The 22681-nt window shown below is 41.7% G+C and overlaps 1 protein-coding gene across 1 annotated transcript in view; it reads right to left on the reverse strand.

Annotated features, from left to right (window-relative positions):
• The window catches only part of SCN2A (sodium voltage-gated channel alpha subunit 2), a 121089-nt gene that overhangs the window by 11190 nt on the left and 87218 nt on the right, over window positions 1–22681 (reverse strand). The window contains exons 20-22 of the mRNA XM_054044442.1: window positions 21311–21484; window positions 12900–13022; window positions 1171–1452 (exon numbers count right to left, since the gene is read on the reverse strand). Coding sequence (XP_053900417.1) covers window positions 1171–1452; window positions 12900–13022; window positions 21311–21484 — 579 coding nt within the window. The remainder of the gene's footprint in view (window positions 1–1170; window positions 1453–12899; window positions 13023–21310; window positions 21485–22681) is intronic.

A 22681-nucleotide genomic window follows, 5' to 3' on the forward strand; every position in this document is an offset into this window, starting at 1 on the left:
GCAGTGAAAGAGAAAGCATGTTGAAGCATGGATAGTGTGTGTGTTAAGCCCAGAGACCAATTGCTCCACATGCTGGACACTTAAATAGGTTACTCATTTGAGTGCATGGGAATGACTTCACCTCTAGATCAGGAGTAACTAATTCATCCTGCGATGGCTACAGATGGGTTGCTACCAGTAATTACAAGAGGTAAATATAGATAAAGTAACTTATAATATATGGTGAATTATGTCCCCCAAACTTGCACCATAAGGGAGAAGTACTAGTCATGGCAATATGAGCCTAAAGTAAGAAAACATTCCAGATTTGAATTGATAGATTCTCAGGGCTTTTAGAATTGTCAAGCAGAAACAAAGCAGACCAAAATGCGTCGAAGAGGTGATAAACATGTTTGCATGAAATGGTGTGATTCCGGGTCTTGTGGAAATGAGTAAGGATTACTATTTATAAGTTTACAGAATGTATTTTTAAACTTGTTTTTTAAAGCAAGGGTACAAGTATAAGAAAAAACAAATGACATCCTCAAAAGTTAAAGTGGTGGTGCTTCAGAGTCCAAGCCACACCCAGTGCTCCTCATTGAACCTTGGAAACACCACCTCCTCTCACGTGTCCCAGCAAGTTCTGGTCATGCAAACTAGGCAACCAATCAGCTCTCCTATTTCTTGTCATGTATTGAAGCCTCCCATCCTTCCTCAAAGGGACCCCGCACCACTGCCACTCAGTTCCACTACTCCTTTCCAGAACATCTCAGTACCCTTCAGTTTTGCTTTATATTCTATTTTTGGATGTGTGATTTTAGCCATATACTTTCAATAGCATATACACTTGCCAAACGTGCTCTCCATAATACAGGGAGCCAACATAGCCAGTTGAACTGGCAAGCTGGAAGTGAGTCCCAGGTATGTAAAGGGAGAGACAATGAGTATTGTGAGTGTCCATTTCTGCTTGCTCGAGATCTCTTCCACAGCCAGATATGTAAGTCTGTATGTATCTGTCTTTTTAAAAATTGTGCTCAGCATTCCTACCATATGTAAGGATTTTCATGGCACAGTAGTAAACAAAGTATTTTTTTTAAGTGTAGGACAGGGTAACTTAGTGACAAAAACATTGAGAAATTACTCTTTACTACAAATAAACAATACGAAACATATTAAAGAGTGGTCACTTACTACTTGAAGCAGAGAAAGATAGCCAAGTCCTACATTATCAAAGTTTACTTTAACGTTTTTCCATCTGGCAGTTTCATTGTTGTTTATGAGGTCCTCACATTGACTATAATTGTTGATTTGGCTGATATCAAACCTCTCATCATTTGTGGTATTAACACAGTAGTAGAATTTGCCAGCAAACAGATTTACTCCCATGATGCTGAAGATTAGCCAGAATATAAGACAAACAAGAAGCACATTCATAATGGATGGAATTGCTCCTAAGAGGGCATTCACAACGACCTAGCATATAAATAAAAGGAAAATAGTGGAAACTGTGTGAGAATATGTATAGCAATACAATAATTAGATACATTATCAATTTTAATCAATCTTTCTTAAAAGGTAATACAGTATTTTAAATCTGTTTGCACTCTGCTTTTCAATTGGTGAAAATAACTCATACAATTAATTTAACAACCAAAAGATGAACAAACTTCACCTAGGTAGAAAGCAAAAAAGGTATAAAATAAATAAAAATCTGATAGTGGTAGGATGTTGCCTTATAATTTGAATACTCTAATAAAAGAAAAAAGAGATACATGTTAAACTCAGACATAAAGGAAAATCTATAAAAATGTAGCAAATCATAGGTTTAAAGAAGGAATGATGACATGAAGAACTAATTGCTGAAAAGGACTTGGCAAAAAATAGAAAAAAACAGGATGATTTAATTCTTTAAGTTTGTTTAATTTATGTAACCCTAAAATTTGTGCACACATTTCTTGTCTTATTTATTCACACATTATTCTTCTAAAGACCAGTAGCAACCTTTACATTAAAAAGAGCAAAATCAAAGTGTGTATTATGTGTTTAGTTGGATAAGCAGTCAATTTCAAAATTCAGTCTAAACAACATTGTCACTGAGTGAAATTAACAGGAAATTAGGAGAAGTCAGAATATTAATACGAACATGTTAAGAAAGTATGGTGGTAATTAATACAAATGGAAAAGCAGGTACGTACTCAAACAAAAATACTCAGAAACAGTTAAGACTTAGAGGAAGATACTTATATTATTCCCACTTGACTTCAGAGGGAACAGAATCAGGCCCAAATGTAGCAAAATGTAAGAATGGGTTATTGTTAGCCAAAGTATTTAAGGGCTTTTGCAAATATGCCAGTGTAAAAAAAAAAAAACAGTAGAGAGAAAGTAGGTCCATTAAAAAGGGTTTACTTAATGTTTAGATTAATAATGATTGAAAAGGGTTAAGATAATTAACACTTTGTAAAAAATCTGTCTGTAAACCAGAATAATAAAGAAAAGAAACAAACAATTAGGGTCCAATCCAACTGCTACAGAAGTCAGTGGAAAGATTGCCATTGACTACAATGGCAGCTGGATCAGACTGCTAGAAAATAAGAGAGATTTTGTAAAATACCTAAAGAAACAAGATCAGCTAAGAGAATATTTGATAAATGTGAACATATGCAAATTAGTCAGTCCATATGATCTGGATCCTAGGACAAATTACTGCTCTGTAAGTCTAACTAATGTCTGTCCCTAGTGAAATAATATGACGAAAGAATAAGTAACAATGTATCAACTGGGTAGATGATGTCTAGTGGGTACTACAGCAATTGTTATTAGGTATGATCTTATATTAAACCTTTGTTAATAATCCTGAAGAGAATACTAATCATGCTAACAAAGTTGATATTAAATTGAGAGCAGATGCACATGCTAGTGAGGACAAAGAAGTAACATGAAGAGACCTAGAAATATTTTTAAAATGGGCCAAAAATAGCAAAATGATATTTAATTTGAGAAATGCAAGGTAATGTATTTTGGGGAAAATAATATAAAGCTCAGATATTTGATGTGGTGGAGAAATATGAAAAGCATTAATGCTGAAAGTACTAGGGATGACTGTGGGCAGCAAATTAGAGGTGCGTTAGCACTATGATATTAAAACAATAGTGTCCCAAAAGAAATGGAGGAAGTCTCTTTGCCTGGTACACTTAAAAGTTTATTGGACAAAACACTAGAAAATGGAAAAGGGGAAAGACAGTGAAGTAGTCAGAAGTTTTTGAGCAGGGATATAATGGGCCCATTAAAATGAAAGGCTCATTGTCCAGGTTAAAAAAGATATAATGGAAACAATTTTGCATTGGCAGTGAAATGGACTTGATGATGGGATAGGTCTTTTCCACCTCAAACTTTTAGAATTCTATTTATTAAGTAGGACTAACAACATCAAAGCGCAAATCAAATTGAAATACACAGAGATTATAGTATAGGGGGTAACCGTGTTAGTCTGTATCCACAAAAACAATGAGGAGTCCGGTGGCACCTTAGAGACTAACAGATTTATTTGGGCATAAGCTTCCATGAAAGCTTATGCCTAAATAAATCTGTAAGTCTTTAAGGTGTCACCAGACTTCTCATTGTTTTTGCAGAGATTATAGGTGAACAGATCTAAAAAAAATTATTTCAGCATCTTTCCTCAAAGCACTTTACAAAGACCAATAGTTAGCCTCACAATATCCTGAGATAAATATTATTTACAGATGAGGATACTGAGGCACAGATGTTAAGTTACTTGTTCAAGGCTTACATAAAAATTCTGTGGCAGACCCAGAACTAGAACCTACATCTAAAAATGTCCAGGGTTGTGTCTTCCCATTCCTCTCTGGCATATAACACAAATGTATTATTAGCTGAAGTTTGGCAGCTTGGATCAAGATGGTGTGTTGCATCAAGAGATGACTCACATATATTAAAGATGAGGCAGCTGTAATTTGCTCCTTTTTCAGGAAATGTGTGCAGCTCATGGGTTCCTGATAAGCTGCCACTGCAGCCCTCAGTTGGGCAAAGTTTGGTGCTGTTGAGAGCCCATATGAGCATCAAAGGAGACTTCAGCACATGGGTGCTTTTTGAAGTAAAGGGGAAAATCACTATCTCAGAAAACATGTTGCTTTTTCTAATTCTGATAGCATATTACGGCTTTTGTAGCCACTTTCAGTTTTCTGGTGAAAAACTTGGATTTATCACTTACATGCAAAGATCAGGCTAGAAATAGTGTATAATATTTAATATGCAAGCCTTATTGATATTTCTTCTCCACAGGAGCTGTTTGTTCGTGCTAAATAACAACACTACAATGGAGGAAGGAAATACTGATGGTGTTACAGTTTGGATTACATGTAGCAGAAGCTCTGTTTGCATCCTAATAATTAAAACACTTTAGTAAATGGGGAAAGGTAATGAACTAGTTAGAGATTTTTGAGTGGGAATATGATGGGCCAATTCAAAGGAAAGGCTCATTGTCCAAGTTAAATGAAATATAAAGTAAAAGTCTCCATGCGTTTTCAGGCTTGATCCTATCATCTGTAATAAGAGTTCATACAGTCTTGATTAACTGTCATTTCCAGCAGGGATTCTGGTACTGGGGAAATGACATTTTTCAGTATGCGACTCAGGGCCCAATCTGTCTACTTGGGTAAATCAAAAAAGCAATCTAATGAGTTCTGGGTCCTACTAGGACATTACATCTAAAGTCTTGAGAATTGTTCCTACAATTTCTAAAAGTTTTGCATCAGGGAAATGCTTACTGCAGTGGATGAAAGCCTTACATACATTATCTGATGAGGTACACATCTCCTTGCTATATATCTTTCTAATTCTGAAGTGTCATGTGATTTCGCTCCTCCAAGTCTCAAAATAGGTATTTTTAATTTCTCACATGTAGGACTGAATAACCTCCTGATTGTAGATTTTACATTCTAAAGAGATGCCCCAGCATGCACTGTGCTGGTGACATCAGTAATTCTTATTATTATTGGTGGACTATGAATTCTGCCTATGAGAGGAGGTAAGTCAATTTTTTCAATATTTAGTAGCTTTCTAGTTTTTTTTTTTTAACAATTTTACTTCATAGTTTACTGAGGCATAAAGTATAAATGCAGAAAAAAATAAAAATAATATAAACTATACATTTAACTTCCTTTTTCTTCTCCCCTCCCATAAGCAGACTGCACAGTCAAGTGCTGATCAGAGGATATTAATTGTGGACATGCAGTGGTGAATTGTCGAACTAGGAAATTGTCAATCACGGTCTTTGCATCTCTGCAGGAAACCTATACATTTGCTGAAATCCTTTCTAATCATGGCATTTGCTGCATTAACAAGGTAATACTAAGACTGAACCATTTATTTCTAAAAAAGTTTAATTTACATTTTAAAAGTGGTGTGTAGGAACTGGAAACTCATCAGACTTCCCATTGTAACTCACTTAAGCTAAGTATTTTTCTCTTATCACATCCTAATTTCCCAGTAGTTTCCTTTAGGAGGCTTATTTGTTCCAGTTGTCTTTAAAGATAGGTTCTGAAATCCCATCCAAAGCAAAGAAGCCTAGACCAGGGAGGCGTTTGTCTGTTCCCACAATTGGCTTACTGTACATGGCAAAAGGAACACAAAATAGATCACAATTCTGAGGGAAAAAATGGTTTACAACAATGGACAGAACAAAAGTTCTACAAATGTTCTATCAAAAGCAAAATCTATCAGCTGTCAGGCTTGCATAAAACCTGAAACTCTGTTTAATCAATGCATGTCTGGATACAGTCAGCATTTGTTGTATAGAGTTAATGTTTTTTGCCCATTTGTCCGTATTTAACTTTACAACTGAAGTTCTTTTTTTTTAAAGCCACACTGCTACAATCCTTCACTGTATGAAAAGAGTCAACTCCAAATGTAATAATGTGACTTCAAAGCCTCAGATGGAAAATGAATAATGCAGCATTAATAAAATAATTATGTTCACTCCAGAAATTATCAATTGTAACTATAAATTGCTAAAATTACTTAGGTGGGTATACTTAATGATAGAGAGTGTATTTATTGATATATTAAGATTTCATATGTTGCGGATTGTTTTCTAGTATTGGTAATATTGTGCCTAATTTGATGTCGCACATAGATTATTATTATTAATATTATAGCCATTATTTATACTGATAGCAGTGATTTTTCATTTCTAGTCTCTATAAAATAAAGGGACTTTCGGTATGAGTCCATTTATAATAATTACTGTAATTTATGGGATATTACTTTGCCAAAATAAAAAATTATCTAAAACTAAAATATGAAAAGTTAAAAATTCAAAATGCTGTCTATATAGTAACTGTGAAAACCTTTTCTTCTAACATAAATGTGTTATTTGTTTCTCACTGGAACACACAATATGTAGATTACTACTGTAGTTTAAGGAAATTTGGCCTAAATTTTTTGATCTGTATAAAAGGGCAAAAATGAGAAATGACCTAATTAGATGATTGATTTTACAACTAATTTAAAACAGTTTCTGGGGCCCAAATACAGTCCTGGAATGTCTGAGTAAAGAGAAAACCACTAGCTTGGGAATATTGTGCCTGTACAAGGCATAATATCTCCTGGGCTCTGGGGAGGAGGGTAAGTATGCTGGGCAATGGCATTTGCTATGCCTTCATGGCTCCACACCTGCCAATCCTATATGTTTATTTTAGGGAGATGCATGCTTATGACAGAACTAGTTAGCCTCACCACTAGCATGCATCTGCAGGTAAGTTAAAGGGGTCCTTGACCCTATCCTCTCTCTAGCACTAATTTGTTCATTGATATCAACAAGTTTACACTCATAACAATAAAAAGTACAAATTCTAAGAAAATCAAAGATTTCTAGTATGACATCTGGTAATTTAAAATCAAAATAGTATGGTTAAAAAAGAAGAAAAACATACTACAAAGCATAATTGGAAATTGCTAATGTAAACCATTAATATAAATCAGAATAACAAGAGACTGTCATTCACTAGTAGGGCATAGAGGATTATGTAAGGACTGTCCCCAGTCCCATACTGGATAGATGTGTGTCAGCCAGGGCCAGCTCCAGGCACCAGCTTCTCAAGCAGGTGCTTGGGGCGGCCACTCTGGAGAGGGGCGGCACGTCCAGGTATTCGGCGGCAATTCAGCGGATGGTCCCTCACTCTGCCTGGGAGTGAAGGACCTCCCGCCGAATTGCCACCGCAGATCGCAATCGCGGCTTTTTTTTTTTTTTTGGCTGCTTGGGGCGGCCAAAACCCTGGAGCCGGCCCTGGTGTCAGCCACTCCTTCAGCCTTCCTACAATGTTCCAGTAGAGCTCTCTTCTTTGTTGGTGATATGGGTGGCAGGGCTTTTTCCTTGGTAGGGTGTGACAGTCTACACTATTAAGGTTACCACTTTTACAAAATTTTGCTATATGTTTGTTACTGAAACATATTGTGACTCTGGAGAATGCCCACAGACTAGCTCTTTAGAAATAACAAAAGAACTATAAACAAAGGACTGGCATGTCTTTCCTGGAGACACCTCAAACTGCGGGTATACAGAAGGTGCAAGCGAAAATTTGCAACTCATGTGAAGGACTGAGTGCAGAGCACTTTGTTAAGTCATGGGGCCTTTTCCAGTAAAGTCAGGATATAAAAAGGGGGAACAAACCTCTCTCCTCCCACATCTCTACTGAAACAAGATTGCTTGAAGGACTTGGAACTGGAGAAGATTGGTCCAGGCTGGGAAGGGACCCCAGCCTGTGTACTAAGAACTGTGAACTGTCTGCAACATCCAGATGGGTGAGAAAAGTGTGCTTCTAATTTAGCCTTGGTAAAATTTAGAAACAGCTTGCAGTTTTTATCTTTTATTTCTTTTTGTAACCAATTCTGATCTACTATTCCTACACTACTTAGAATCATGTATACTCTATCTTTCTGTAGTTAATAAACTTATTCTGATGTTTTATCTAGATCAGTGTGTCTTTCGCTGAAGGGCTTGGGGAATCTACTCAGGTTAATAAGGGCTGGTGCATATTCATTTTCTTTGATAAAACAACAGACTTTATAAGCTTGTATTTCTCAGTAAGTAGCTTGCATTTCTGGGGTGCAAGGGATATGTGGGGGTGCCCTATATATAATTCAAGAGTGGCTGGGCATAGCACTCTGGTATATGTCTGGGGGTGAGGGGTGACTTGTATGCTAGAGGCTGGGGTGAGTGGGCAGATTGGCAGCTCACACAGCAAAGCACGGCATAGTATAAACCAGACTGGAGAATTAAGGGGCACAGCAATTCTACAGTCCAGATTGTACTCTGGGGGATGTCACGGAGGGGTACTCAGACATATGGAAATTAACAATTCAGCAATAATGTTGAAATAATTTAGTATCTGAAATCAGTGATCGGAGACCTTTAGGCCTCATTGAGGAATAGCTCCCATTGATTTTAGTGGGCATTTTGGCTGTAAAAATAAGGGGGTAAAGGATTTGGTCAAGTTATAGATATTCTGAAATACTTTCTAACATTTTAAGTGATATTTTAAAAAATAAACATATTCTTAACCAAATCTTTTAAGATCTCATGACCAATGACATTTTTACTTAAAAATAGGACTGTGCCATTTCTTAAATTATAATAATTCCACGCATCAGGGAGAATAGTTATGAAGATATAAAGGATCTATTATGTGAGGAAGGCATTTGGCCTCAGGCATTGTATCTCATTACACGCAAGGTGTCTGTATCTCTCGCTCTCACAGCTGCATGTCCAGTAGTGTGTTTTCCTTTCATAATTGCTGCATTTCCACAGATGACCTACTTTTTCCTTTTTCAGTGTGAGTCCTGAAGTTATAGCTATAACTCAAATTATGATTTTTTGACAAAATACAAAACATAAAACAAAGCATCAAGGAAAACATTCGGCTAGATACATCCTGGCTTCCATTTGTGTAAAAATTGGTGGACAGATTCCTGGCAGTAAAAAGCTCTCCTGGGAAAACAAACCGTCAGCGCAGAAAGAGGTCATTGACTAAACAAAAAAGAAGACAACGGAGGGCCAACACCAACCAGCAACGAATGATGATGGTCATGAAGTAGGAATAGCCAATTCATGATTCAGCACAACCCTGAAGTGTACTGAATCTGCCTGATGCCCTATCTGTAAATTAAAGTTTCTTCTTTCCAGCAGGAACACTGACAGAAAGTGTTAGTGGAAACACAACATGCTCTCCTTCAAGATGAATCCCTTCTGTGACTCAATGGGCCTTGCTGGTCCACACTGTATCAGGGATGTGTGATAAATCAGGCTATAAAGAATAACTCGGCAGATTTTTAAAATGTGTAAAGAGGAATTTCCTGCACATGTATAAATAACACTATATTAATGCTCACTGTATTATTTACTTATCAGTAAATAATATTATATTGTAATATTGCTACTTCATAGATTCACAGATTTTAAGGCTAGAAGGGACCATTATGATCATATAGTTTGAATTTCCTCATAACATAAGCCACAGAACCTCACTCAGTAATTTCTGCATCAATCCCATAATTTGAATTTGATCTATATGAGACATTCAGTCTTGATTTAAAGACTTGAAGTGACGAAGAATCCATCACGTCCATAGATAATTTAAGCTAGTTGTTAATTACCTCACTCTTAATTGCACCTTGTTTCTAGTCTGAATTTGTCTAGGTTCAGCCACTGGATCTCATTATGCTATTTTTCTATCATCAGAAATCTCTCCCCCACGTAGATACTGGTAGACAGTGATCAGGTCTGTAGACTGTATTCAGATCATCTTAATCTAGAAAGAATTTACAACAGTGTAGATAACATGGGGTTCAGAGTCAGATTCAATCCTTCATGAAAAGCAGTGCTTTCCCCCCTTTCTATTCTTTACTCCTCCACTGTAACTCCTTACTGCACATATAAAACATTTTATTATTTAACACTCATAAGTATTTTACTGATTATCATTTTAGTGGAAATGTCGAGGACATGTGCTTTCCCAGTGTGGTTAGACATAATCAAATTTATAGATGGAAAAGATCTGTTAGGTTTGAGGTAAACAGCATAAGGTCCTTGCGGCTCCTCAATTCCAGCATGTTTCTGGAGGTGAAGAGGAATACATTTATATCAAAAAGTAGGTGTACGTTTTAGCCAGTCTGAGCAGAGTCAAGTGTTTCAAAACAGTTGGCTGGGAAAGTTTGTGGAAGGTTTGCTCTACAAAACAAACCTCTTCCTGCAACAACTGCTTGAAGTCACAACACAAGATACAATATTTTCAGATATTTAAAATATTATATATTGGGTGAGTGCAAACTTTTTCACAGACAACTCTCAGGGTGAACTTTTAAATTTTCTGACTTGTCAACTGCGATGCTGGGAGATCAGGTGCCTGCTCATGCCTAGGCCTCACTGAACACTGTCAGATGCATAGCTGAAAACCAGCTTGGCTCACCTGTGTGTTAACATTGTTAAAATATATATTAAATTTATAAGAATGCATTTAGTGTTTGGACTTTATGAAATGCTTGTGAGCTGCTGCATGAATTAATATCACTTATAATATCCATGTTATAAACCATGTTATAAGATAATTAAGTGTTTGTTTTTTAACTGTAAAAGTGTTTGCTATGAAACTGGACATCCCCATAGTCAAGAGAGAAGCATTACCAAGTGTGAAATACTAGTTTTCCACAAGACATGTCATCTCCTGCCCAACAAAAGACGGCCGATAGACACGAGACGAACCACTGTGGAACATCAGTGGACAAAAGACTTTGTTGATTGCTCCACGCACACACAAAAAGGGGATGTGCACAAACCCTCAACCCATCACAATTTGAATTCTGAGGAAAAGGAATAAAAATCTGTGACCATTATCCTGCTTGAAATTTGGAGACGGCAAAGTTTCTAAGCATAAGGGATCCCCAAGATGCTTAGCATGGTTTAGCCCTAAAGGATATATAGAATTTGCACATCACAGCAGCTTCTATTACTTTTTGAAATCTAAGACTGCAACACATTTGTGTGCATATGTTTACCTGCTTTAACCCTGTAAATAACTCTCATTTCTTTTTCCTACTTAATAACTCTTTAGTTAGTTCATTATAGGATTGGCTATAAGCATTGTCTGTGGTGTGAGATCTATGGTACAATTGATCTGGAGTAAGTGACTGGTCCTTTGGGACTGGGAGTAACCTGTCATTTTTATTCAAATTTTGAATAAATTTTGTCAAAATTATTGTCATTTTTGGTGGAAGGGACCATTTATCACAAAGGCAGGCTTACCTGGGGGGCAAGATAGACTGGAGTGCCCAAAGGTACAAGGTTGTTATAATGCTTGAAGAGTTCACACCTGATACTTGGTTGGTCAAATCTAATTACAGAAACACAACCAGTTTGTAATAGTCAGCCCTGAGATTGGCATGCACGATCATGAGCCACTCCAGGCAGCCTGACATCAACAAATACCCTAGAAAAATTGATGTCACAGAGCTGTGCTGAAGAAATTAGGAAGCTTCACAATTAGTTTGGTTCAAAGACCGTCAAAGATATTAAATTGTTTTGTAGATTGATTTTCAGATGAATCTACAGAGGATGAGTCCAATGTCGATAAATGCAAAGTAATGCACATTGGCAAACATGATCCCAACTATACATACAAAATGATGGGGTCTAATTTAGCTGTTGCCACTCAAGAAAGAGATCTTGGAGTCATTGTGGATAGTTCTCAGAAAACATACACTCAATGTGCAGTGTCCGTCAAAAAAGCTAACAGAATATTAGGCACTATTAGGAAAGGGATAACTAACAAGACAGAAAATATAATGCCTCTATATTAATCCCTGGTACACCCACACCTTGAATACTATGTGCAGTTTTGGTCACCCCATTTCAAAAAGATATATTAGAATTGGAAAAGGTGCAGAGAAGGGCAACAGAAATGATTAGAAATATCGAACAGCTTCTGCATGAGGAGTGATTAAAAAGACTGGCACTTTTCAGCTTGGAAAAGAGACAACTAAGAAGGGATATGATAGAGATCTATAAAATATTGACTGGTATGGAGAAAGTGAATAAGGAACTGTTATTTACTCCTTTATATAACACAAGAACCAGGGGTCACCGAATGAAATTAGTAGGCAGCAGATTTAAAACAAACAAAGGAAGTATTTATTTACACAACGCACAGTCAACCTGTGGAATGGGGGATGTTGTGCAGGCCAAAACTATAACAAGATTAAAAAAAGAACTAGATAAGTTCATGGAGGATATGCCCATCAATGGCTATTAACCAGAATGCCCAGGGATGCAAACCCATGCTCTGAGTGCACCTAGCCTCTGTTTGCCAGAAGCTCGGAGTGGACGGATGGATCACCCAACGATTGTTCGTCCGTTCATTCCCTCTGAAGCATTTGGCATTGGCCACTGTCAGAAGACAGGATACTGGGTTAGATGAGCCATTGGTCTGATCCAGAATGGCCGTTCTTATGTTCTTAGGACTAATTTACGTAATGAAAACAGAAAGATCCAAACTTCTAACAAAAACACATTACAACACATGAAGAGGAAATCATATGGGATCAATTTAACTTTAACTTAGTACTATAGTTTTAGGAATTCACAATACATCCATGCAGTTGATAAGTCCTAGAGCCCAACAGGAAAATTCCAAATCAGGTGGGAGGTAAAATAACCTACATGAGCATACTAACGTGTGAGATAACATATGAATTTACATAAGCAACTGAAGTCTTTTGCTTATCTGTTAGTGATAAATATGCAAGAGATAAGATAATAGTGCGACATTTCTGCATGGATTTGTGATTCCTTATTCTGCATGCATGGTTTCTTTTTAGGCATGCAATATTTCATGTTCTTTCATTTGTCTTACCCTCATCCCTTCAAATCGTGACAAGGCTCTTAGAGGTCTCAAAGCTCTTAATGTCCTAAGGGATTTAATCGCACCAAGTTCTGAGTAGCCCAAGGCATTAGCTGTTAAGCTAACCAAAGAGACCTACATAAAAACAGAAAAGCAATAATGCTCATTCATCTTGTATATCCTCCTATACATACGCAAGGAATGGTGTGTACCATGAACTTCCCAAGAAGAATGAAGGTTGGATCTCTTTCTCCAGGAATCATTCTATAACCTAGGAGAGATCTTTTAAGTCAGCCAAAGTAGAACAAAAGTGTGTTACATGACACCTGTCATTGAAATCCTGTTGGCACAAGGATATAAATGCTTTATAAGTTCACACATAATAGTCAATATTCAGTGGAAATGAAGTCATACACATAAAAAGAACTTCCAAAAATTTATCTGAATTTGAACTGCCAGTTTAGGATAAGACTTTTCAGAAAGTCCACAGATCTTGACAGTAATCCGAATACTCTCAAGGATCAAATACAGATATGGTGTAAACAGTCACAACAGAAAAGGATTAATTTGGCCCACAGTCAATAGTAACTTTCTAGTGTCCAAAGTGTCTCACTCAAGAGCCATAGCTAACAGAGCTGTTCAGAATTTTTGGCATTGTGGAAGACTGATAAATGAGAAATTTCTTATCTGATAATTTTCTGTTAGCAACTTCTCTCTGAATTCATTACAAATGGCCTAACTTCTCCCCCAGCCCCTCGCCCAACTGTGGAATTCGGAAATGGTCCAATGTAGCTGCTGGAGGCTACAGAACAAAGTTCTGTCCTTCAGCTCTGGTCACCAGAAGAGTTCTTCCACAGACAAAGAAACACTCCAGTAACCAATTATTAGCATTAAGACAACTTGATATGACATATTAAATTGACCCTAAGATAATATATGTCTAAGACTCCTTTTAGAGAACAATTTCAATTTATATTCTGGTCATTTACCAGTCTACCAAGGTGGGTTGAATTCAGGGATGTGGAAGCAGAGAAAGAACTGACAGGAAGGGGATGCAATGCATGACAGTTCTTTCTCTGCTTCCACAGGGACAAATGGCTAACTGAAAGAAATTCATCAGGTAAAACATTTCTCATTCCGTTACACGGCTTCTCTCTTCATTCATTACTAATGGAAAGTAGTAAGCAATGAATCCCAGAAGTAGGAAGGGAACGAACTATTATAGTAGAACAACAGGCAGGAATGGAAGTCCCCCCCCCCATATAAAGCAAGTGCTTTATAAACTAAGGAGCTATGTGGGAACCAACCAAATAGCACCCTCATACGAAACAATGCCTGTGTGAAGGAATGGAAAATTACTTTGCAAACCTTCCTCAGATGAGGCTCATATACTTCCTTGCCCCCCCCTGAGATTTCTGTGAATAGTTTCTCAGATGCCTAGCCTGCCAACTAGTGCCAGATACTTACATCTTGCCTATAGCAACCTTGAGGCCCTAAGGACTTGGCATTTCAGATAGAAAGAGATTAACAGGATACAATTGGCATATGTATTCCATATGCTTCAGATGTATCTTTAGCGATCTAGCTTGAGAGCCCATTCATGCCACAACCTTCCAAGGATTAGGAAAACATGATGGGAGAACTATTTCTCAGGAATTGTGGAAAGAGGAACTTATCTTGAACAGAAAGGTTTGTGGACCTACAAGAATAACATTTTCCTTATAACAAAAGCAGTGTGGTTCTTGCATGGATATGGGAACCAATTCCAAAACTTGACTTTTGGAGGTAATGGCGCCTAGAAAGGCAAGCCGCAGGCTTGTGTAATTTGTCTTTGTGATAAACTTGGCACCTGATACTTATATGGACAATCCAATGTACCTGCCTACAAATGCTGCTATGTCTGGTACCCACATTTCTAAGGTGCTTGGCTGTAGGACTCGAACCAAACCTCCTTGGAGAAATACTGGTGTAGATGAGATTCCCAAATCTTTGCGATTATTATAATATTTATATTATCTATAGATGTGGACCCCATTGTGCTTGGCACACACAAACAAAAAGCCAGGCCAGGTCTCAAAGAGCTCTCTGCTTCCCCTGACATCAGAAATGTGAATTTGACCAGATCAATGAATAAAACATCCTGTCTGAGTTCTATCTGGATATCAAATTGTCTCAGAGGTTAATGTAGAATCCATGCTGAACTACATCTCTCTTCTGATGCCGGGGCTGGTAACTGTAGGTATTCAGAGTCTGAGTGAAGTCCCTGCTTCGAGAGGTCTTGTAAGTACAATGTATCTATCAAATACAACGTGCCTTCTGGGCTAGTGGAGGTTTAGGAGGAGGACCACAACTCTCCCCTTTCCTCTTTTCTGTATCCTTTTACATGAACTGTCTTGAAAGGCAGCAGATTCTTTTCTACCCAGGACATTATTTCCATTGCCACAGAGAAGCTTTGACCCCTGGTTACTCTCTGATTTTGTAAGTGATATAAACACGCGTGACTCGATCATAAGCCGATCTGTCATGGGAGGTAAGAGGAGACTTACTCTGCAAGTACGACAATTGCCCACTATGTGGTTTCTTGCACCTTCTACTGATGTAGTTGGTACTGGTCACTGTCATGGACTGAACTTGGTGGACCACTGTTCTGATCCCATAGAGTCATTTTTTTCTTTTTTTGAAGACACTCAACAGAGGTGTTGAAGTTAGCCAGAAGCATGAGTACTATAAAATATTGGAAAATTCTCCATATTGAGTATGCTAAGTTCTAGAGTGAAAGTTGGCTTGGCTTTCAGCATTTTGTTTGCCCTTTTCTGCCCACAAAGGGACATTGAAATGCAGTCTGAGGATGACACCTAATTTTGCACTGTATCAAGTGCACGATCCTATGTCCTCAGAAGGAATTTCAGCAGGTACATTTTGAAAAACCCACTCAAGGGATGAAGCTGATGCATGGCACCAATAATCCTAGCCATTGGAGATAACTGATCCCTGAAGAAATGATTGATGCAATGTAGTTTTAGATCTTTGCTAATCTGCACCATTATGGTAAAATTATGGTCATACCCATGATCTCTTTTGATATCTGGGTGAGCAATTCTCTGCACTAGGATCAAAAACTCTTTTTGGTTTTCAAGAACTGGTGACTATGAATCCTTTCCAGCATCTGTCTGTTTTTCTGTTCATACTGATTAGCATGTTGTCTATGCATGGTTATAGCTGCATATTGTGCAACCTGTGCCTTGCTGTGAGAACTACCAGCCACTGACAACTCTCGGTGCAGAGGGTGAATCAGAAGGATGAGTCTTGGACAGAAATTGTGAGGTCTCATACACAAATGCTCTTTTTGTCTTTGTTATGATGAGGATTTTGTTGATTTGGAGGAAAGTTCATCAATGTTTCCTTGGAGGCTTCTGCTCCAGATTTTTCCCTCTGCCAGGGCAATAGTCCCTTCAAGGATACCCTGGGAGTTGCTATGCTGGCTCTGACAGTGAGGGTTGAGGCTTCTTTGCAATCTTAGCTACTACTTTCCCTAATGTTTAGCTAGATAGCTCCTTGCTACCAGTTTGAATGGCTATTCATGGTTATAACATGACTGTCTTGTAGCTACCAAGTCAGAATCTATTAATTGTCACAAATCACATCAAGGGTTTCACCAAGACAGAACCAGAAATGTCTCGTTCCAAGCAAGTATCATAGTTCTAGACAATGAGCCACTTGTTTGTCACAAAGTAGGTTTTCTTTACTAAATACAATAAAAATAAAAAGACTTTGGTCTGAATGGCTTTAGCTGAGGCTTTGAAATTGCTGTGCAGTGTGTCATCATTCATATGGTCTATAGCAGAGGTCAGTAAACTACGGCCCGCGGGCCACATCCAGCCTGCGGGACCATCCTGCCCGGCCCCTGAGCTCCTGGCTGGGGAGGCTAGCTGCAGGCCCTTCCCCTACTGTCACCCCTCCCCCGCAGCCTCAGCACTCCGTGCTGTCAGCACTCTGGCCCGCCGCTTCTGCCAGGCAATGGGGCTGCGAGATCCTGCTGCTCTGAGCAGCCTGGTAAGGGGGTGGGGCGGGGCAGTCAGGGGACAGGGAGCAGGCGGGGTTGGATAGGGGATGCGGTCCCAGGGGGCAGTTAGCGGCGGGGATGTGGATAGGGGTCAGGGCAGTCAGGGGACAGGGAGCAGGGGGGTTGGATAGGCATGAGAGTCCTGGGGGGCCTGTCTGGGGGTGGGAGGAATGGATAGGGGTCAGGACAGTCAGGGGACAGGGAGCAGGGGGTGGTGAATAGGGGCTGGGGTCCCGGGGGGGCGGTTGGGGCCGGGGTCCTGGGAGTGTGGTCAGGGGACAAGGAGCGGGGGGGAGGCTGGATGGGTCAGGGGTTTTGAGGGGGCCAGTCAGGGACGGGAAGTGGGAGGGGGCGGATAGGGGGTGGGGCCCAGGCTGTTTGGGGTGGCACAGCCTTCCCTACCTGGCCCTCCAGACAGTTTTGCAATGCCGATGTGGCCCTCAGGCCAAAAAGTTTGCCCACCCCTGGTCTATGGGGTCTTTTAGAAGGAAGTCCCTTCCAAAGGTGTGACTGTATCTTTCATTGGTGGAGCTACTGCCATACCAACCTTAAGCTCCCCAAATTTATGAAATGTCTTTGTTTTTATATAAACATTTTAGTTTAACCTTTGTTTAATTAGATATCCTCATCTGAATCTTATGATGCCTTCAAAGGAGACATTGACAGGAAAACATGTATTTAATAAAAGGGAAGTTATTTTATTAATATTGAGTTCCTTGCAAACCACTGACTGACACCCTCTCCTCAAAAAGTCCTGTAGGATTTTTTTTGTTGATGCACCTGTGGTATTTCTTCCTCTGGCTGATTACAGGGGAAGGTAGTACACTATTCATCCTGGCATAGGGACCACACAACAGAGGGTGGCTACTGGTTACAGATCTCAATTGTGAAAGTAGCTTGCTAGATATCCCGGAAGCAAGAAAGGCTGCCAGCTTGTTCCCAAAGGCTGGCTAGCACCCAAGTACTGTAGAAGCAACCTGCTACCAGTTGAGGCTTTACACTGTAAATCAGGATCTCTTTGAACATGGAAAAGGATTTCTCCCTTACCCTACTGTGATCCCATAAAGGGGCAGCTTTGTGAGGAGTAGAATCTTCATATGTCTGGAACAAGTGCTCCTAAGGCTTAAATGTGGAGCCAGTCTGTAGAAAAAGGGAGGGATGGAGAGAAAGAGACCCGTTCCTGCCTTTCAGAGTCTGAGCCTCTTTCCTTGGCAGAGCAGGGTTTATAGCTGATGATCAGAAGGCACAATTCCCATTCCGCTGATGCCTGAAATCTGAGCCCCTTTCCCTGGCAGAAGGCCCTTGGGTTGAAAGCCAGACAGCCACATCTTCCATTAGGCTGCAGCCTGAACACAAGGACCAGGCTTCTCCACATGCCCGGATATGCTGCAGGGTGTGGGGTGAGCATGACAGAACACTATGAAAAAGACACTGTGTAGGAGAAAAGCCCCAGCGAACAATCCCTCAGGGGAAGAGGCAAAAGAGAAGGGGTTTAACCCCTGATTTTCACCCCCTTCGTTCATTAACAACACTAATCGCTGCCTTGCAAAGGACATACTTCCTTTTGCCTTTTTGGGACCCAGAGTCTCGGATGTTTGTAGGACTTACCCCTGAGTATAAAGAGAATCCCACAATTCATAGTAGGAGGAAGGGAAACTGTATAGGCGCCCTTCTTCTTTCCCCAGGGATCTGAGGCCCCACTTCAGTATCTTGGGGAGATGGGGGAAGGTGCCTCTGGATTCTTTCAGGGTTTTTTTCCTCCTCCAGTTCAGGTCTGTTCCAGGACTTACCCTCTGAGTGGGCTGGATAGCTTCCTCCCTATCCTTAGACACTTTCCGCAAAAGCTCAGAAATACCTGACTAAACTTTCCTGTATTGGAGCAGCAACTCTCCAGGGAAAGGTGGGGATGTGACATGCAGGACCAACTCTGAGCCCCGTACCCTGGCAGTGCAAGAAGGCACTGGCTGGCTGGGAACAGGCAGGGCATAATTCACCCTCTCTAGAGTCTGTAAGTGCTGTCTCACATAAGGAGCACCACTTAGATTTAAGCCAGGTGTTTGCAGGACAGCTCTGCCATGACTAAGTTGGTGCAGAGGAGTTCATCAGGGAGGCACTGCAGTGTCAGATCCACCAATGTTGTTATTTACAAGATCTGGGGGTCGAGGAAAAGGAGGAAGAAGATTCTAAGTTTAGGGTTACCATATTTTGTGCCTCCAAAAGGAGGACACTCCACGGGGCCCCGCCCCCGCCCCCAGCCCCGCCCACGCCCACGCCCCAACCCCGCCCCTTCCCCAAAGTCTCCGCCCCCTCCCCTGCTTCCTGCGAAAATTTGATTCGCGGGAAGCCTGAAGCAGGTAAGGAGGGGTGTGGGGGGGGAAGGAGGCGCGGCCCAGTCTGGCCCCCCAGCGGCTCCAGCCTGGGTCGGCTCCAGCCCTGGGGTGCCGGCCCTGGCCAACCACCCCCGGCCCGCCCAGAACTGCCGGCCCCTGGGCCCCCGGCCGAGCACCCCCAGCCCGGCCCCCGGGTCCCCGGCCCAGCAGCCCCAGGCCCCTGGCCCACCCAGCACCGCTGGTCCCCGGCGGCCCGGCACCGCCGGCCCCCGGCGGCCCGGCGCACCCCCCGGTGGCCTGGCGCACTCCCCGGCCACCCAGCACCCCCAGTGGCCTGGCGCACTCCCCGGCCACCCAGCACCCCCGGCGGCCCGGCGCACCCCCCGGCCGCCCGGCACCGCCGGTCCCCGGCGGCCCAGCACACCCCCCGGCGGCCCGGCGCACCCCCCGGCACCACCGGTCCCCGGCGGCCCAGCACACCCCCCGGTGGCCCGGCGCACTCCCCGGCCGCCCGGCGCACTCCCCGGCCGCCCGGCACCGCCGGCCCGGCGCACTCCCCGGCCACCCGGCACCGGCGGCCCGGCGCACCCCCCGGCACCACCGGTCCCCGGCGGCCCAGCACACCCCCAGGCGGCCCGGCGCACTCCCCGGCCACCCGGCACCGCCGGTCCCCGGCGGCCCGGCGCACCCCCAGGCCGCCCAGCACCGCCGGCCCAGCGCACCCCCCGGCGGCCCGGCGCACTCCCCAGCCACCCGGCACCGGCGGCCCGGCGCCCCCCCCCCCCCGGCACCAGCGGTCCCCGGTGGCCCGGCGCACCCCACACTCCCCGGCCGCCCGGCACCGCCGGCTCGGCGCACCCGCCGGCCCGGGCCAGCCCCTGGCCCAGGATTTTCCCGGACATGTTCGGCTTTTTGGGATTTCCCCCCGGACGGGGATTTGAGTCCCAAAAAGCCGGACATGTCCGGGAAAATCCGGACGTATGGTAACCCTACTAAGTTGCAACTGCACACAAAAAAAGTAAAATAAAGGGTTTAAAACAAAATGGTGGGGAGAAACTGAACTGCCAACTTTTTCCACTGTCAGAGGCAGAAAATCTGGTAAGCTGAGATGAAGGGCAGAGCTTAGTACTGAAGTCTCCAGCAACACTGGACTGCCTTTGAATTCCATGGGTGGTGGGATTAGCCCATTAGTAATGAATGAGGAGATAAGCTGTGCAACAGAATCAATATTTAAATAAATGGTATTCTATTATTGTTTAACAGTGCAATTAAAACTGTGATTAATCACAATTATTTTTTTAATGTCATGATTAATCACAATTAATTTTTTTAATCGTTTGACAGCCCGAGTTGTGATACCTAGGACACATATGGGTTCTATATAGTACCTGTGCCTGGGAAATTCTGCCGCAAACCCCTAAGAGACTTTTCTGGCCCTGGTATGCTGCTGCAGGAAAAAGTGGGGGACTGTTTTACTTTGAGTTATACTGATTAAGGAGTAGAGAATTTATCACAACTGTGATTAGAGTATTAAAAAAAGCCCCAAAAGAACCACATTAACAAATATTAAAAATCCATATACTATAAAAATCAAGAGGTTGAATGACATTCTTTCTATACTGCAAATAAATGAAAAAGGAAGAAAAAAAGTACATATGTACATTAATAACATAATAAAATGTCCAAAGAATATCAGCAAAATGTTCAAAGCTACTGTTAACTTTCCGTAAAATTTGCCTTCAAAATTGGAACTATTGGGGCCATGTTGTTCTGAAAGTTTTTAAACAGAGCTCCCCACTGGAATAAATGGAGAGTTTGGCTTAAAAATCAATGACACAAGATAAGTGAGACATAATATTGTGAATTTATAGATTCATAGATTCATAGATTCTAGGACTGGAAGGGTCCTCGAGAGGTCATCGAGTCCAGTCCCCTGCCCGCATGGCAGGACCAAATACTGTCTAGACCAATTACTATCTATCTATCTACATGATAGACTTGTAACACAGTATATAAAAGAGAATACATACATCAACGATCAGGAAGTCCAGCCAGCACCAGGCATTAGTGAAATAGGTTTGAAAACCATAAGCAACCCATTTTAGAAGCATTTCCAGAATGAAGATGTAAGTGAAGACCTTATCAGCATATTCCAGCATGGTCTTGATAGTCTTGCGCTGTTCAATGTATATATCTTCAAAAGCCTGTGAACAAAATATTTGTATATGAAGTGCTCATATAACTTAACGGTTTGCCATGTAAGTCAAAGGAACTGAGGAAAATATCCAGTATGCTTTTTTTTGTAAGATGATATGCAGATAACAGACCATAGTTTCCCCCCATCACACATACTTTCTCTTCCCAGTTCGAACAGGAGGCACCATTTCTCCTTCACTTTCTGTAACACATTCCTTCCTTTCATGCCTATTATTAGAGCCCTGCAAATCCACGGACCATTTCTCCGGATTGCGGCTTGGATGGGGATACAAATTTTGTATCCGCACAGAGCTCTGCAGCATACGTTCTTCTAAATGGAACGGCTGTCACCCAGCCCTCAGGCTCCAGCTCGGCTCTCTGAATTATGCAGCAGCAGGCTGTAATATGTGGCTATAGTTCACTGGGCATTCTGGGAGTTGTAGTCCCCAACTTGCTCTGGCAGAGAAGGTAAACTACAACCCCCCAAAGGGGGTGCGACCATATGCTCCTACAGCGAGCCAAGTGCTGCGTGCATTAGAGCTGTTGTGGCTGTATAAGGGTGTCTGAGCCCCCCTGTGGAGAGCGGTGCTGCACACGAGGTCCCAAGATTGTAGCTTCCCTGGCTGGAGTGGGAAAAGAGGTATGGCGTGGGCAGAGTGGGCGGCGGGGAAGGAGGTCTCTGTGGAGAAGTGGGGGATGTTTAGGGGTCAAGGATTTGGCACAGCCTTGCGTCACTGGTGCACAGTGATCTCTGGAGCTGTTAGTTAGAGCCCTGCAAATCCGCATATATCCGCTTTATATCCGCGGAGATCTGCATCAGCAAATAGCAGATAGCCACAGAGAATTTTTGTAGATCGGAGTGCAGGTACACATTTTGTATCAGTGAAAGTCTCTACCTATTATCACATTCAGCCAAGATGAAGATGATCCAGAAAGCTCACTCCAGTAGAGCTCTTTGAATCTCAAACTCTTTTTCCTCTTCCCCTAGATAATAATAACCTGTTGACATTGGGATCTGAACTCTGCTAGATACTACTATGTGTCAACATAGTTGCTGCAAGCAGGATCAAATCCTGACTATTGTGAACAGGGATTTTCTGATAATCATACCAATGAAACCAAACTATAGAGATTAACTAACAAAGCAGTCTTCAGCATGGTTTTATAACAGCTCTCAGGCAAAACTCTGTCTGCACTTGTCAGGG

Source organism: Malaclemys terrapin, chromosome 11 (assembly GCF_027887155.1).
Source record: "Malaclemys terrapin pileata isolate rMalTer1 chromosome 11, rMalTer1.hap1, whole genome shotgun sequence".
NCBI lineage: Eukaryota > Metazoa > Chordata > Testudines > Emydidae > Malaclemys > Malaclemys terrapin.